Source organism: Hibiscus syriacus, unplaced genomic scaffold (assembly GCF_006381635.1).
Source record: "Hibiscus syriacus cultivar Baekdansim isolate YM2019G1 unplaced genomic scaffold, ASM638163v2 tig00110562_pilon, whole genome shotgun sequence".
NCBI classification, from domain to species: Eukaryota; Viridiplantae; Streptophyta; class Magnoliopsida; order Malvales; family Malvaceae; genus Hibiscus; species Hibiscus syriacus.
The window spans coordinates 69011-83867 of NW_024062783.1; the positions used below are offsets into that span (position 1 = coordinate 69011).

Consider the following 14857-nt stretch of genomic DNA (forward strand, 5'->3'; position numbering starts at 1 on the left):
ATTTTGACACTCAACGTTTCATTTTGTAGCAAAAAGACGTTTATGTATTTGAAAATTGTTAATTAACAAATGGTTAATTCTTCAAGATACGGTCTTTAACTCTAAAATAAAACATTAGGAGTCAAAATACTCTAAAAAAAGAATAAGCATCAAAATGACTATTCAATCAAACGTCAAAGGTCTTTTTACCTTAAAATAAAACACTGAGAGTCAAAATACTAAAAAATAAATATGGATTAAAATGATTATTTTGATAGACAATTTTTTGCATTATACCAAAATATAAATAAAGAGTACAATACATCCAGCTCAAGACAAGCCCATAAGCCCTGTACAGGAATCTTCAGCCCAATGTAGGAATTCAAGCCATGGAATGATCTAACATTTTCAAATCTACTCAAATGAGATAATATATCCAAAAGTATTTTCAATGAATAATATTTTTATTTGTGAAACTAAACCCTTACTTGATATTTTGAAAGGTCAAACCCTAATCTAGACAAACACAAAAAACATTAAACCTTCTTTAAGTTACAAAGTCCACTAGTATAGTATATAAGCATCCCAATTTTTTCAAATTTGATAAGTACAAATGCTGGTTCATATAGAAAGGCCAACTCACAATTGCAGACACAAAGCAATGCATTTTTCTCTAGCAAAAGCATAATTTAACATTATACACGATGAAATGAGCAGGCATTTTACCGGCAACATTGAGGAAAATCCAGTATTTAGTGATACTAGATGAGAGGTGGGTATTGCTTCGCCTGCAGATGAACCCTTCTCTTATACTCGTTAGCATCCTGCAGAAAGAAAACGTATGTGATTCCAAAAAACTTTGCTGCCTTTGGCAGCCATCTTAAACATTTAGACCCAATATTACCACCACTCGGTTTCTATCAAATACGGTAGTTATTAGTGTGAATGATTTAGTCATTCTCCGAGAACCTAAAGTTAAGATACATACCTGAATGAACAGGTGATAGCCTTCGGTTTGAGCAGGATCAGCAGGATTTGGTGCATCCAGCAAATCCTGGATTCCGACAAGGATCTGCTTCACAGTTATGGCTGGTCTCCAACCCTACGCACGACACAAGAATGGCGTGATATGTCAGGACCAGACAGATGGAATCACACCGATCCAAACATGTAAACAATCAATGAAAAGGAGGAGATACTTACACTATCCTCATTGAGGATTGAAAGGCAAACAGTACCGGATGGGTAAACATTTGGGTGGAAAAAGCCTTGTGGAAATTTACACTTCGGAGGTTTGCTCGGATAGTCTTCAGTGAAGTGGAGTGTGAGTGGGAAGAAACCACCTTCCCAATCAGTCTGCAACGTAGATAATGCAAAGAATTAAGCCCATCCAAACTTTAAAAGGAGAACAAACCACTGATCGAAACATTCCCCTTTCAATGTTCCTTGCTCACCACTCTATATTGAAACGGTTCCGACTTTCTAAAAGATTATGTTTTTTTTCTAAGGAAGAAGCATTCTGATATTACTGATAAGATGCTCGAGATAAAATTGAACGCATCCATATATCACCTTTAAAATTGTTCAATATATTTAAAGAAAAAACATAGCTTGGAAATAGTAACACCCAGAAATAAAATGAATTGCAGAAAAAAGATCAAAGCTGTCGTACTAGAAGATTGATAAACTATGGTGAATAATGAAACCAACAGCCAATACAATTTCAGAGGCGCAAAATGATTACAAGAACAAAATGAATACCACAAAGTTGTCACTCTCCCAGTAACATCAAACCACCAATGCTGCAAAGCAAAACCTAACACTTGCAACCCAAACTGGTTAGTTCTTGATCTGCAACATATAAATAGCCAGATAACCTCAAGACTTAAATTTCCAAAAGCAGCTGTCTGAAGTACAATGCTACTTTTTGAAATTGCTGTTGCCTTAAGCTGGAAGTGAGCTAAATATTCCCCTATCAATAATGCAAACAAATCTACATGAACGTGTAATAATAACGATGCACGAGACCTGAGTTTAATCATGACTGCACCCCAAGTTAATTAATGAATAATTAATAGAGGACAGCTTATAAACAATAAAGTGAGCTGCTAAAGAACAGCCAAAAAAATGTACTATCATAAGAGGAATTTTGTGTTAAAAAAGTGTGTGCTTGTATGATATCACTTAAAATAGAGTGAGCTAGAGCCTCACCAACCATTAGAACTCCTGAAAAAAAAAGGAAGCAGAACTGTAAGAATAGTTCAGAGCTGCTTTCGGCAAGGGGAAAGAGCCGTATGAAAACTACAAACGAATGCAATTATTGAAATTTTAATGCAAAAAAAAGTAAGTTATTAACTAGAAGCTATAAAATATGCCAACTAACTAACATAGCTCATCGAAATGAAGATAACAATACTAAGTCGAGATCATATGGATATCGATAATTAGTATGGTCTAGCCTCAGAGTCCACCTGTGTTAGTTCACAACACTACCTATAAACCATGTAAAGCTCACAGAACAAAGATTGCTCGAATGCATTTTAAATAACAAAAATATGCTCTCATTAAAGCTTAAATATTTTCTTCTTTCCCCTTTTAGAGGGAAAAAAACCATTTTTCCTGAAACATTTTGAGAAATCTTCGCTGTCCTTGTTTTCCCATTCAAATCATAACATTTGGGGTGCAATTCAAATACATCATCTCAGCTTCACCTCTAATTCCAGTTCAAATTATTGCCTAATTTACCAAAAATCAAAATCACAAGACAACATAACAGTATCCATGTACGAAATAAAGAAAACTGAAAACAACTAGAAAATATCAAATCAATAAAAATTATACAGTGAACCTGATCAACAAATAGAAAAAATATCAATCATTGACTTACCCCTGTTTTACCAGGGATGGTGCAATGCCACACCATCAAATTCACCGTTCCATCCGGCATCGTCTCCGGCCTCGCAACAAAACCCTAATTTTCACAAATAATCAGACAAATCAGAAACATTCAAATTTCAAAACTAAAAAAAAAAAGTGTACGAACATGAGGATGGTTCTTCCTCCATGCCTTCCGTTCCTCGGCGAGTCGACCACGAGCTATTCCACCCGACATCACTTTGTCTCTATCTAATCTATTTCTCTCACTAAATAACTCTCACTGAAACGATTAACGATCTTCTCCTATTTATATTTCTTAAATATTTGGTTTTTATTTTTATTTTTTAAAAAAATATAAACTTTACTACGAAAAAATTCGGAAACTGCGATGGAATTTCGCTTTTCGATTTCGTTTTCTCTTCGTCGTCGAAAAACAGGATAATTTATTTTGCGTAAATACACCACAAAGTCACTCTATTATTTGTTAAATTATAAATGGGTCATTAAGTTTGAAAACATTATAAATGAGATACTTTATTTATGGATAGTAACAAACAAGTAAAATTAGCTGACTCTATTCCCATATGTAATGGGGTAAGGGGGAGGTAGGATAGTAACAAACAAGTCATTTTATATATCAATTATATATGCATCAACCTTTTAGCACCGTCGGATATTTGTGACCTTTAGAGAGGGTAAGTGTCCCCCTTAGAATTTTTTTAAATTTGAAAATTTCTATTAATTAATCATTTTATTAGTTGTGTCCATTCTAAAATTTTATTGTGTCCATCTGCATATAAAAATTCTATATTATTAATATATGTGTGCCCACCCTAAATTTTTTTTAGATCCACCACTACTTTTTAGTCATAATTAAGTGATAAAAATGTATGATCGATAAATAGAGTGACTTAATGATTACAATTGATAAATAAAAGTAACTTGATTGTGACTAAAATATTAACAATAGTAACACACGATAAAAGTGACATGTTTGTTACGATCTATAGATGAAGTAATCCATTTATAACTTTTTAAAATTCAATAATTTCTTTATAATCTTACTAATAATTGAGTGATCACGATGTTTACCCTTTATTTTTTAAAAGAAAATATATAATTATTATAAGTAAACTATCTATGTCACTTTTATTTTCGTTTTGTTTTATTTTGATAATCAGTTTTTAGAAACAATTTAGCCATTTACGTTATTGAATTGTCTTATTTTAGTCCTTATACCGTTAATTCTCGTTAGTTTGGTGATAAAAAAAGTTAATTTTAAATTCGACCACTAAACTTTCAAAAGTTTATTTTTTTACCTTCTTACAAAACCTAAAATCCCTCTTTCTCGCTAACCGAAATCCTAACCATAGACTTCTTGTTACTATTGTCTGCAGTCGTCCGTGTTATGTCCAATACAAAATAACTTTGAGGAGGTTGAGAATTATCTCAACAACTAAAACTCAGTTGTCGACCCGTCAAGCACACCAACCACCGCAACAAGCCTTACCCCTATAGCAACCTGACAGATAGCTCCGGTTGCACCCCAACCACCATCTTTCTCACTGTTTGAACTCTTGAATCTAAACCCCAATAGTCACACCTCAATTTACGTTCTTCGTCTCTTAAAGACTTCTCATCGTCGAGTGCTCAACCCACTGCCTAGCCCAATATGACCCTTAAACTACCCATTTCCCTAAAATTAAAACATTGAGCGCCACCGTTTTCCCTATTGAATCTGATGCCAACGTTCACTTGATCTCGACTTATGCTCTTTGTCTTTGTTACTCATCATCACACTCTTCACATTGTCGTCTACCTCAAACAATACCGGAAAGATCCAATGCATTATGCATCTTTCTTCCATTCCTCTTATTATATAGCTGCAATTGTTACCCCCTTAATAACAAAATCCAAAATAAAGTTGTTTGTCAAGTTGCAAAGGGGTGAGGTATACTGTGATTATTGGTGTGGTTGGCGGATTGACAGTTAGAGTTGTGGTTGTCGACATAGCTCCCAACCTCCTCGAAGTTCCATTTCATCAATGACAACATAGATAGTGGTTAAAATAAGATTAGAGTTAACGAGAAATAAAATTTTTACGTTTTTTAAAAAAGTGAAAAATAAACATTTGAAAGTTTAGATGTTAAATTTAAAATTTACATTTTTTATTGACATTTAACGTCATCGAAGGAGAGTTAACGACTCAATGACTAAAATAAGACAGATCTATAATGTAAGTGATCAATCATTATTTTTTAAAGTTAATGACCAAAATAAGACAGACCAAAACAATAGTGACCGCTGGGTGTAATTTACCCTTATTATATTTGTTATTCCGGTTGTGCCCCTGAGGAATAAAAGAGTGGGATTCGTTATGCAAAGTTGATTCAGATGGAAATGTACGATCCACATTTGATCAGGAATAAAACAAGATGGGTCCCAATTTAAAATGTTGCTTATAAATGAAAACTAAGGTGGTTTGTTTACTTAAAATAGTTAAGTGTTGAATGATTTAAATATTGAATGATTTAGAGATTTCAAATGGTTTGACTCTGAATATGACATGCTGTTTGATAACTGATTCTGAATGATTCAGAATGTACTTATATGATAAATCATTCAGTATTATTTTGCTGAATCAATTAATATCAAATCATTCAGAGGTGCGAAACAAATATACTGAATATTAAACGGTTTAATATTCAACGCTAAATATTGAACGATTCAACATTTAATGTTGAATAATTATATTAAGATAAAAAAACCAACCCCTTAGTTATCTAAAAATTTTGGTCTTAAAAGGTGCGGTTCTGTATTCTAGCGTGATATCTACGCCACTGTACCCCTCACGTGAACCCCCCCACCTCATCAGTATTCACGTGTGCCCCGCCCCTCCCAACTAAAATTTGTCCACTTCTACCCTCATAAACTGCATCATCTTTTTTACAAATGCAATTGCATTATTGGGCTTTTGAATTGGGGTGATTTAAAATATTGATTCTTTATTTAATTTGAAAGAAAACTTATTTAATTTGTAATTATATAAATTTGGTACTTAAAAAATATTTTAAATTTTAATTAAGTTATAAAATAGAACTCGAATAATAATTTAAAATTTTAGTAACTAATAAATTAATTTTTAATTTTGAGTCAAATCCTTCAATTTTGTATGATGTTTATATTCAACATATAAAAAATATGAACAATATATATATGTATTGTATATAGTTATAAAAACATTTAAATTAAAATAAAATAATACTATAATATTATAGATATTTACAATTAAATTTATATACAAACTTAAACAACGTGACTCAACTAAAATTTTTTTGGTCATGAGTGATTCTTTCAGTTCAAGGCCAGGACATACCTAATACTCAATTGATATTTACATAGGAATTTACATATTGTTCTACCAAGAGTGGCGGTAATAGGATTCGAACTTAGCCTTACAAACTCAAATTCCTGAATCTCAACCACTTGTACCAACATTCATTGACATTATAATTCATGTTATAATTACATACAATATTAGTTAAAATTCTTTATAATATTAGTCAATGTTATATTTAATACTCTCTCTGTCCTATAAATATATAAATTATTAACTTTTTAAAATACAAATTTTTAAATCTTGATTATGATTATTTTAAACATTTTAAACAATTAAATTTTATAAAATATATATTTAAAAGCTACTTGATTGAAAGATTTTAAAAATATATTTTTACATATTTTTATGATTAATTTTTTAAAATAATAATTAGTTCATATTGACCCAAAAAAATAACAATGAACATCTTTTATGAGTTAGAGACTATATTTTTATAAGATGAATGTAATTAACCCCAATCCCATATTTATTTATATATTTATAATTTATTCTATACTCTATAAATTATATCATAATCTTCAAATCCTATAAACTTTTGTTCACAAACTTTTCAAATGATTGTAATTTAATCCAACATGATTTTAGTTTCAACTTTATATTTTTCAATTGTTTCAATTTGATCTATGTGTGTTTTCTAATTTATTTAAATTTAAATTTATAATTTTATATTTATTCAATTTAATCTTAATTAATTATTTTTAATAAATATTTTATATATTCAAAGATAATTATTATAACGTCTCTCTTTATATTTTTTTCCAATTACATATAAGTATAGCTATAATTTATAGATATGGCAATACAATGGTCAGAAGTAGGGGTGTGCAAAATTACCCGACCCGGTTGACTTGTCGACCCGGATCTAAAAAAATCGGGTAATTCTCTAAAAAAATTACCCGGCCGGGTCGGGCCCGGGTCACAAAATCTAGTTTTTCCGGGTACCCGGGTACCCGGTTAGTTTTTTTTTTTATATAATTATATAAAATATAATGAATTATTTATATTATGATTATTATATTTTGTATTTAGAACTTTTAAATTTTATGTTCGGATATTAGAGTATGTAATTCGAAGTATCGAACATTTAAATTTGTGTATATATTTTTAAAAATTAATAATTTAAAAATTAAAAATTAAAAACCGGGTACCCGTAATATCCGGGTCGGGACACGGGTCGAGAAATCGTCGACCCAGAAGTTCCGGGTACCCGGATCTGCACACCTCTAGTCAGAAGTATATAATATAGGGCTATAAGATTATAACCTATATTATATACAATATAATTATATCACGGAAAATAATTTACTGAAAAATGATTTGATTTAAATTCCACCTATATCTAGTAAGATCCAACTTGAAGTTCGCCCTATTTGAACGAGATCTAAATTGAAGTTTTTTCAAACTTGAATTAATTTAGACCCGAATCATTTTTGACATTACCTGATATTAACCAAATCTAAAATTAACGCAATCAAAACTCAAACTAAATCTAATTTAAAATCAACCTCAAAATGATGCAAATTCAAGTCGGCCCAAACTTGATTCATTAAATTACTTGATTTCACGTCTTTAATCACGACGAAGAAAAAAAACATGACAGGTTTCTGGTATTTCCATGTCGCAAAATGGAATAAAATATAAATTTTAAATTCTCCATAATTAATCATGGAATCTTTGTAGTCCGAGTGATATTCCTTAGTAAAGAGCACAGGTGAAGAACCAAAGATCATCGACTCTATGGCCACCGACTTCAAATCCATTCCAATTATCGGTAAATTTTATATTATCCCATGATTTCCCCTTCCTCGGTATTTATCTTAGTCTATTTGATTGATTCATAAAAGTTTTACTTTCAGAAATCTATTGGTTTTCTCTATGTTATGATTCATATTCGAGTTCTAAGATTGATTGAAATTTCTGAACCATCATTTTGAATTGTGAGTCTGGGTTTCAAAAAGGGTTTGATTAATTTAAGCCAAAAGCACAAGCAAAATGGACAATGAAACAGTTTAATTTGTTCGTGGAATTAAAATATATTGATGAAGCTTGTACTTTTCAGAATCTGAATCTTCATAAACTGTGATTATCTGTTGGATTTTTTATTGTTGTTTTATTCTTATCTGTAAATTGTGATATAGATATTGCTCTTTTGTTGGCCAAATGCGATGATCCAAAAATGACTCAAGACACTGGTGTATGTGAAGTAGTTAAGCAATTGGATAAGGCTTGCCGTGAGGCTGGGTTCTTCTATGCGGTAAAATTTTCACTTTTGGTTCTTTATTCTATGTCTTTGTTTTTCTGAACTCAAAGAGAATTTTACATCTGATGCTCAAACTCGGTTGTAACATGTTCACTTTTTTCAAAGTTTTTCCAAATATACGGAACCCTTGGAGAGTCATATCTCTACACTCATATCCGGATATGGATGCTAGACACGGCTACTTAAAGAAAAATAAAGAGTCGAAGCAAAATAGGTTCACATTAGTATTTCGCTAATAATTAAAGAATTTAGGTTTTTTAATTAAAGTTTCTGGTATCTTACTGAAGTTTTCTATATATCTCATTGATAGCCCAACTTATCACTGTATTTTTTTACCTCTGATTTGTACACCTTCGGATTCATTAGAAGGGTCATGGTATCCCTGAGACTATGTTGAAAGAGGTTAGACATGTAACACGCAAATTCTTTGATCTTCCATACGAAGAAAAACTCAAGATTAAGTTGACACCAGGTGCTGGATACAGGTCTGTTTGGTGAAGTGAAATCTTTGTATAAATGTCATTTATGATTTGATTAGTGTATATGAATCTCGTTGACCTTGTAAGGTGACACTCGAATGCAGGGGGTACCAGAGAATTGGAGAAAACATTACCAAAGGTGTTCCCGATATGCATGAAGCTATTGATGTGGGTGTTAATTGCAGCTACTTTTTGTTCCTCCATATTTCATTTACATTGCATTGCATTACCTTGCTATTGCAAGGTTCTGGTGGGAATTTTCATGTTCTGTTTAACCTAAATGTTTTGATTGGAATATACCTTCAATATAGAAATTCTCGACTGGTACCATGTTGCTAGTACCAGGCAATCATCACTGAAAGGATTCTATCCACCACTTCATATAAAAGGGAGAGTAATGGACTTTCAACTTATTCTAAGGTTTACATTTGTTCAAATCATCTTATATTTTTTATTAATTATTATTCACCATTTTTAAGGGGTATTTACCATCATATTCAATTAAAATCTTTAAAGTTTCAATAAAAAATTTAGTTAAAAACACATTACTCACTCTTAGATAGTGTCACAGATACTTCGAACACTTGGAGAGTATACTTTGAACTTATATAATGCTTTTAACTATATCAATTATATAGTCTTTTTCCTTCCTTTTCAGGATTAACTTTGACAGTTACATTATAGGAAAGTATTCTCATAAGTAGCACATTATGTCTGCTTCGGTATATACGATACTGATTTGTGTGCTGCTTTGGATTACAGTGCTATAAAGAACTAAAACAAGGGATGTATGGAGATCTTGGCAAACCCATGGAAGGATGCAATCAATGGTATGTTTAAAGACTTAATCGTTTCTCAACCATATACATATTACAAAATTTTTGTGCAGTGCGGCCGTAAATACTATCAAATGACATTGAGATTATTGAATTTGGAATTTTCTATGTGTATTGCCATTAATGATTGGTCATAGAAAATGCTTGATAATTAATTGATTGGATTAAGCCATTGCAAAATGGTTTATACATCCTACAATGATTACGGATTTTTCATGCATGGGAACATCAGTACTAACAATTTTGCATATAGTGGCTGATCTGAAAGTTTGGAGGTTGACTTTCGGAATTGATATTCTTTCTTTTTGACAGGCCACATAATCCTCCAAACTTCAAAGAACTGATGGAGGAGTATATCCATCTCTGTACAGGCATGCTTGTGTTTTGCAAATTTGTGTTCTCCTTTAATAATTTTACTTGGCTGGAAATTCATGGCAGCTTTTGGGTTCTTGGTAATGACAGAACTGTCAAGAAAAATTTTGCGGGGAATTGCTCTTGCATTGGGTGGATCACCAGATGTATTCGAAGGGGAAAGAGGCAGTGATGCATTTTGGGTGATGCGTCTTATTGGTTATCCTGGAGCATCAACTGCAAACGGAAAATGTAAACCTGAAACTGACATGGGATGGTAATAGAATGTGAATGCTGCTGGTTTTCCCTTTTGCTTAATTACTGCAAATTTAGTATGCCCTTGTTCTCATTTGCTTCTGTCTGTGTCTTCTGGGTCGAACAATTCAGCGGTGCACACAAAGACTATGGTGAAGTTCCCTTTTAACTTGAGATAAGTGGATTAAAAGATTTAATTTTAAAACAGCATTCTAAGTTTTATAATATTTCAACAGGTTTGGTAACATTGGTGAATCAAGATGAAAATATCACTGCACTTCAGGTATGATCCTCTTAGTTTCTGGTTTTAAGAAAATTGACAAAACTGATCAATAATCATGGGTTCTCTTGATCGGAAGAGAAGTGTGAAGTAAACATCATTTTAGTCACTTCTTTCTTCTTTTTTAGCTCTGGACAACATTTCTTCTTTTATCATTCTGAAAATAACGTCGGCTATAGTTAACAAGTTTATCTTGTATGGCCAAAGCATTGCTTACTCGATTTTTCTCCATCTTCTCTTTGTGAACCAAATGTGAAACCTCTTACTTGTCTCGAGGGTAATCCTTTCTTTCTTGAGGCCTAATAGTTTATGCTGGATGGTTTCACATTTTACTGACTCCAGGTTTCTGCCTCGTCTATCTTTTGTGTTATATTGCTGTTTTAAATACCGTTACTTAATTTTTCAACAACAGTTTGTTTAAACAAATTATGCAGGTGAGAAACCAATCTGGTGAGTGGATCTCAGCTCCTCCGATTCCCGGAACGTTTGTCTGCAACATTGGTGATATGTTGAAGGTACATTAACGCAATGCTAAAAGCGGTTTCAAATGTCTGTATTTCCGTTTTTATTATATCCTGCTAAAATGTTTGTTGTAACTGCAGATACTATCCAATGGCATATACGACTCAACTCTACACCGAGTTATCAATACATCTCCTACATATCGCGTCTGTGTAGCATATTTTTATGAGGTTAATATTTACAAGTTGCCTTCTATCTTCTGTCGTTTTTGTCCTTCCTGAATATTCTTTTTTTGTGGGTTTTTCTTTTTTCGAACAGCCGAATTATGATGCAGCGGTGGAGCCTTTGGAAGTCTGCGTACAAAGGAGTGGTGGAACTCGGAAGTTCGTAAAAGCTGTTTACGGAGAACATTTAGTTAGCAAAGTTAAAACAAACTTTGTAATGTAGGAGTTTTGAGTTGGAATTTTCAGGCTAAACTTGGCATCCTCTGACAGTACATTTGACTTCATAATGTCTGAAATTGCAGTGATGAAGCTTGAGATGAAAACTGATTGTTCAAATTTCGTTTCTGATTTGATTTTGAGTAAAGATTGAAACAGATTTGGTTATTTTTTACGTGTAAGATATTTAGTTATTGATATTTTATACAGTAAAATTGGAGTTTTGATTTAAGAGAAAATTAAAATAAATAATAATGGAGATACGAGACTTCATGCTGATTTTTAAGGAAGAAAATTTTGATCATATCTCTTTACTATCTTAGAGGTTTATAAGGAAGATCATTTGAAGACTCAATGGAGACTACTTTGGCAAGGAATGAGAAGACCAAAGGATTTTATATTTTGATCAAATCAGGTGAAGTTTTGTTGGAAAAAATATCAGCCTTGTAATATGTGTGTAAAGGAAGTGGATTCCTTTAAGAAATTGTACCCAGTAAAGTAGCTTTTGAGATTTTGTTTTTGCTTGGTGGTGTGAGAGTCTATTGATTCATGTATTAAGCCTCTTTAGCAAGGACGCCTAGGGTTGGGAATTAATGCATACAAGTTGTGTGATCCTTGATTGGTTTAAGTATCATTAAAATTTGTACAATGAATATAGTCTTCGAGCATTCGGACTTGTGCACTAACATTATGCATCTAAATATAATATATGGTCCTCAAATTGTGAATTATTTGCTCATTTAAGCTTCAAATCCATAACTTATTAGATACATAATGATTAAGTATATTTGTATCCACTTCCAAAGTGAAGTCTTGGTTGGCAAATTTCTTTCAAAGTTTGCTTCAACGCAACTAAACTAAACACAAAATTGGTGATTAAATTTTGAAGCCATGAAGATTCCAACAATGAATTTTCTTTCTGAAATTCGCCACTCAAAAATCAGGTCACAAACTAGTGATTCAAGAACATAGCCATTTAACACAGTTTTAGCAAAGGGGAGACGATGCAATACAACTCTAAGCAAGCGATAATTAGAAAACACATGGGCAATTGTTTCCCACTGGTTTTCCAAATTTCCAAGAAAAAATTGTAAATCAAGAACTACAAAAAGCATTTTAAATAATGATTCATCTCACAAACTTACAAGTTGCATTATGATCAGATGAAAGAGTATTGTTCCAACTCTTTAAAAGATCATTCACAAGTTGCTATTGAAAGTATCATCACCGTTAGACCACATTCTAAATGTGCATGCCACTATATTCCTACTAGCAAAAAGCCCAAATTTTGACCTTCACAATCCTAACCTGCCATTGCTGCTCGTCGAAGCGTCTCCGGTGGTTACCCGTGGATAATCCAGCCCGACTGCATGAATTCCACCATTGCTGACACTAGCCTCGAAACCACCATCTATCTCACAAGCATCCATATTGATCACTAGAGATCCTCTTTGTTCTCGCAACCATTCGCCAGCCTCGCAGCTCACTCCTTTACATTTCCTCAACTTAATTTTCATCAAACTGGGACAACCAGAACCCAATGCTTCAATGGCGATGTCCGAAATAGGACACCCCTTGATGCAAAGTCTCTTCAAGGCCATACATTTTGCTGCAATGCATGCAATCTCTGTATTACCAATAGTCCCACTTCCGCAAAGTGCTAATCTTTCGAGTTTCGAGCAATTGGAAGCAATGGCTTCCAAGCTCAAATAAGTAGCATTGACACCAACCAAAACTAGTTCTTCTAAATTAGGACAATGTTTGGCTACAGCAGCCAAACCCTCATCTCCAATCCTATCAGTCCTCCATCCATCAACAAGAAGCTTCTTTAACAACTTACATTGCTCAGCTACACAAACAAGCCCATAATTCGAACAATCCGGGGTTTTCACAATATGCAAACTCTCAATTTTGGTACACTTGGAAATAGCAGATAGGCCTATATCACTTACTTGAAGCCTCTCAAGATGAATTTCCATCAACTGATCATTGTTATCACTGCTATCATAGTTATTAGGATTGAAATTTTCTTTTCGGTATCTATTTCGATTCCCAATTAATTCAAGGACTCTGTCCCAATCACCCAAACAATGAATAATTTTTAAAGCTTTAAGGTTTTTAGCTCCAACAAGAAGCGGTTCAAAGGACTGACCGTTAACGAGCTCTTTCAAGCAAATCGTTTTCAGTGAAGAAGCCGCCGCTCCTGGCCCGATAGCCTCAGCTCCGTCATGGATCCCTCTGAGCCTTTTCACCGATAACTCTTCTAAATTCGTGCAATAATCAAGGACGGCGTTCAAACCTCTGGCGCCGAACATACAAGAACCGCAAGAAATCTTCCTCAGATTCTTAGAATTTTGAGCAAAACCCAACATCCCTTCGTCGGTTATTTCACGACAACCGCGGAGCTTTAACCGTTCGAGGTTTCGGCAACTCATTGAGATCATCACCAAAGAATCATCGTTTAAGCTGATCGATTTACGGCTACAACGCAGACTGAGTTTCGTTACGGAATCGAAGCGCGTAATGAGAGAAGATAAAGAAGCTACAATCTCAGATTGGGCGTTGAGAGACAAACGGTGGCGGCTCCAACCGTCAACGCAAAGCCACCGCTTGCAGACGAGTGAACAACGGTTCCGATCGCCGGGACCGAGGAATTGAAAAACATAAGCTAAACACTCATCGGGAATCTCAGCTGTGTAATCCCGATTCCCCACAAACTCATCGGATACTCCATCGCTGGAAACAAAACTAGAAGGGGAAAAGCCGAAGCGGTCGCTGAAGGAGTTCTCCGTGTCTAAAGAAGCAGAAGGAGATTGGCCCATTGTGGAAAGTGCAGTATACGCGCCACCGGTACAAAAACTACCTTGGATTATACTCCTCTTTGGAGTGTTTTCTCAGAAAAAAGAAGACGAAGAAGAAGAAGAAGAAAGTTAGGTTTGGGGAAAATGTTGATTCAGATGGGGAATTATAAGGCAAAAAAACAGAAGGGTTGAAATGTAGGGTTCATGAATTTGGCCCCGTCAAAGTGGAGACGCTTCTCCTCGTCGCAACCGCTACGGCCGACTAAACGCTCATTATTTTAATTACATCCACCCCAATCATCTTCTTCCTTTGCGCGTGCTATTTATTCGGGCTAATTATATTCTTCATCCCTCTACTCTTCATGTTGTTAAAACTTTAACCCTTCTACTTTTAATTCTTGAAAGTGAGTCATTTATTTGAAGTTTAATATGATAGT

At 33.6% G+C, this 14857-nt stretch overlaps 2 protein-coding genes and 1 pseudogene across 2 annotated transcripts; 1 reads left to right on the forward strand and 2 right to left on the reverse strand.

The window, feature by feature from the left end:
- Nucleotides 1-496: 496 nt before the first annotated feature.
- LOC120132411 (SUMO-conjugating enzyme SCE1-like) lies at nucleotides 497-3201 on the reverse strand. Its single transcript, XM_039149173.1, has 5 exons — nucleotides 3023-3201; nucleotides 2867-2950; nucleotides 1183-1335; nucleotides 968-1081; nucleotides 497-803 (listed from the first exon to the last, which is right to left on the reverse strand). The coding sequence occupies exons 1-5, from the start codon at nucleotides 3089-3091 to the stop codon at nucleotides 741-743; spliced, it is 483 nt and encodes a 160-aa protein (XP_039005104.1). The 5' UTR covers nucleotides 3092-3201; the 3' UTR covers nucleotides 497-740.
- A 4720-nt stretch (nucleotides 3202-7921) lies between these two features.
- LOC120132420 (probable 2-oxoglutarate-dependent dioxygenase At3g50210) lies at nucleotides 7922-11742 on the forward strand. The gene is made up of 12 exons (XM_039149181.1): nucleotides 7922-8027; nucleotides 8395-8510; nucleotides 8883-9001; nucleotides 9100-9163; nucleotides 9758-9825; nucleotides 10144-10202; nucleotides 10294-10459; nucleotides 10570-10589; nucleotides 10674-10720; nucleotides 11152-11232; nucleotides 11320-11409; nucleotides 11498-11742. The coding sequence occupies exons 1-12, from the start codon at nucleotides 7994-7996 to the stop codon at nucleotides 11624-11626; spliced, it is 993 nt and encodes a 330-aa protein (XP_039005112.1). The 5' UTR covers nucleotides 7922-7993; the 3' UTR covers nucleotides 11627-11742.
- Nucleotides 11743-12709: 967 nt separating this feature from the next.
- LOC120132443 lies at nucleotides 12710-14525 on the reverse strand (annotated as a pseudogene).
- Between the last annotated feature and the right edge of the window lie 332 nt (nucleotides 14526-14857).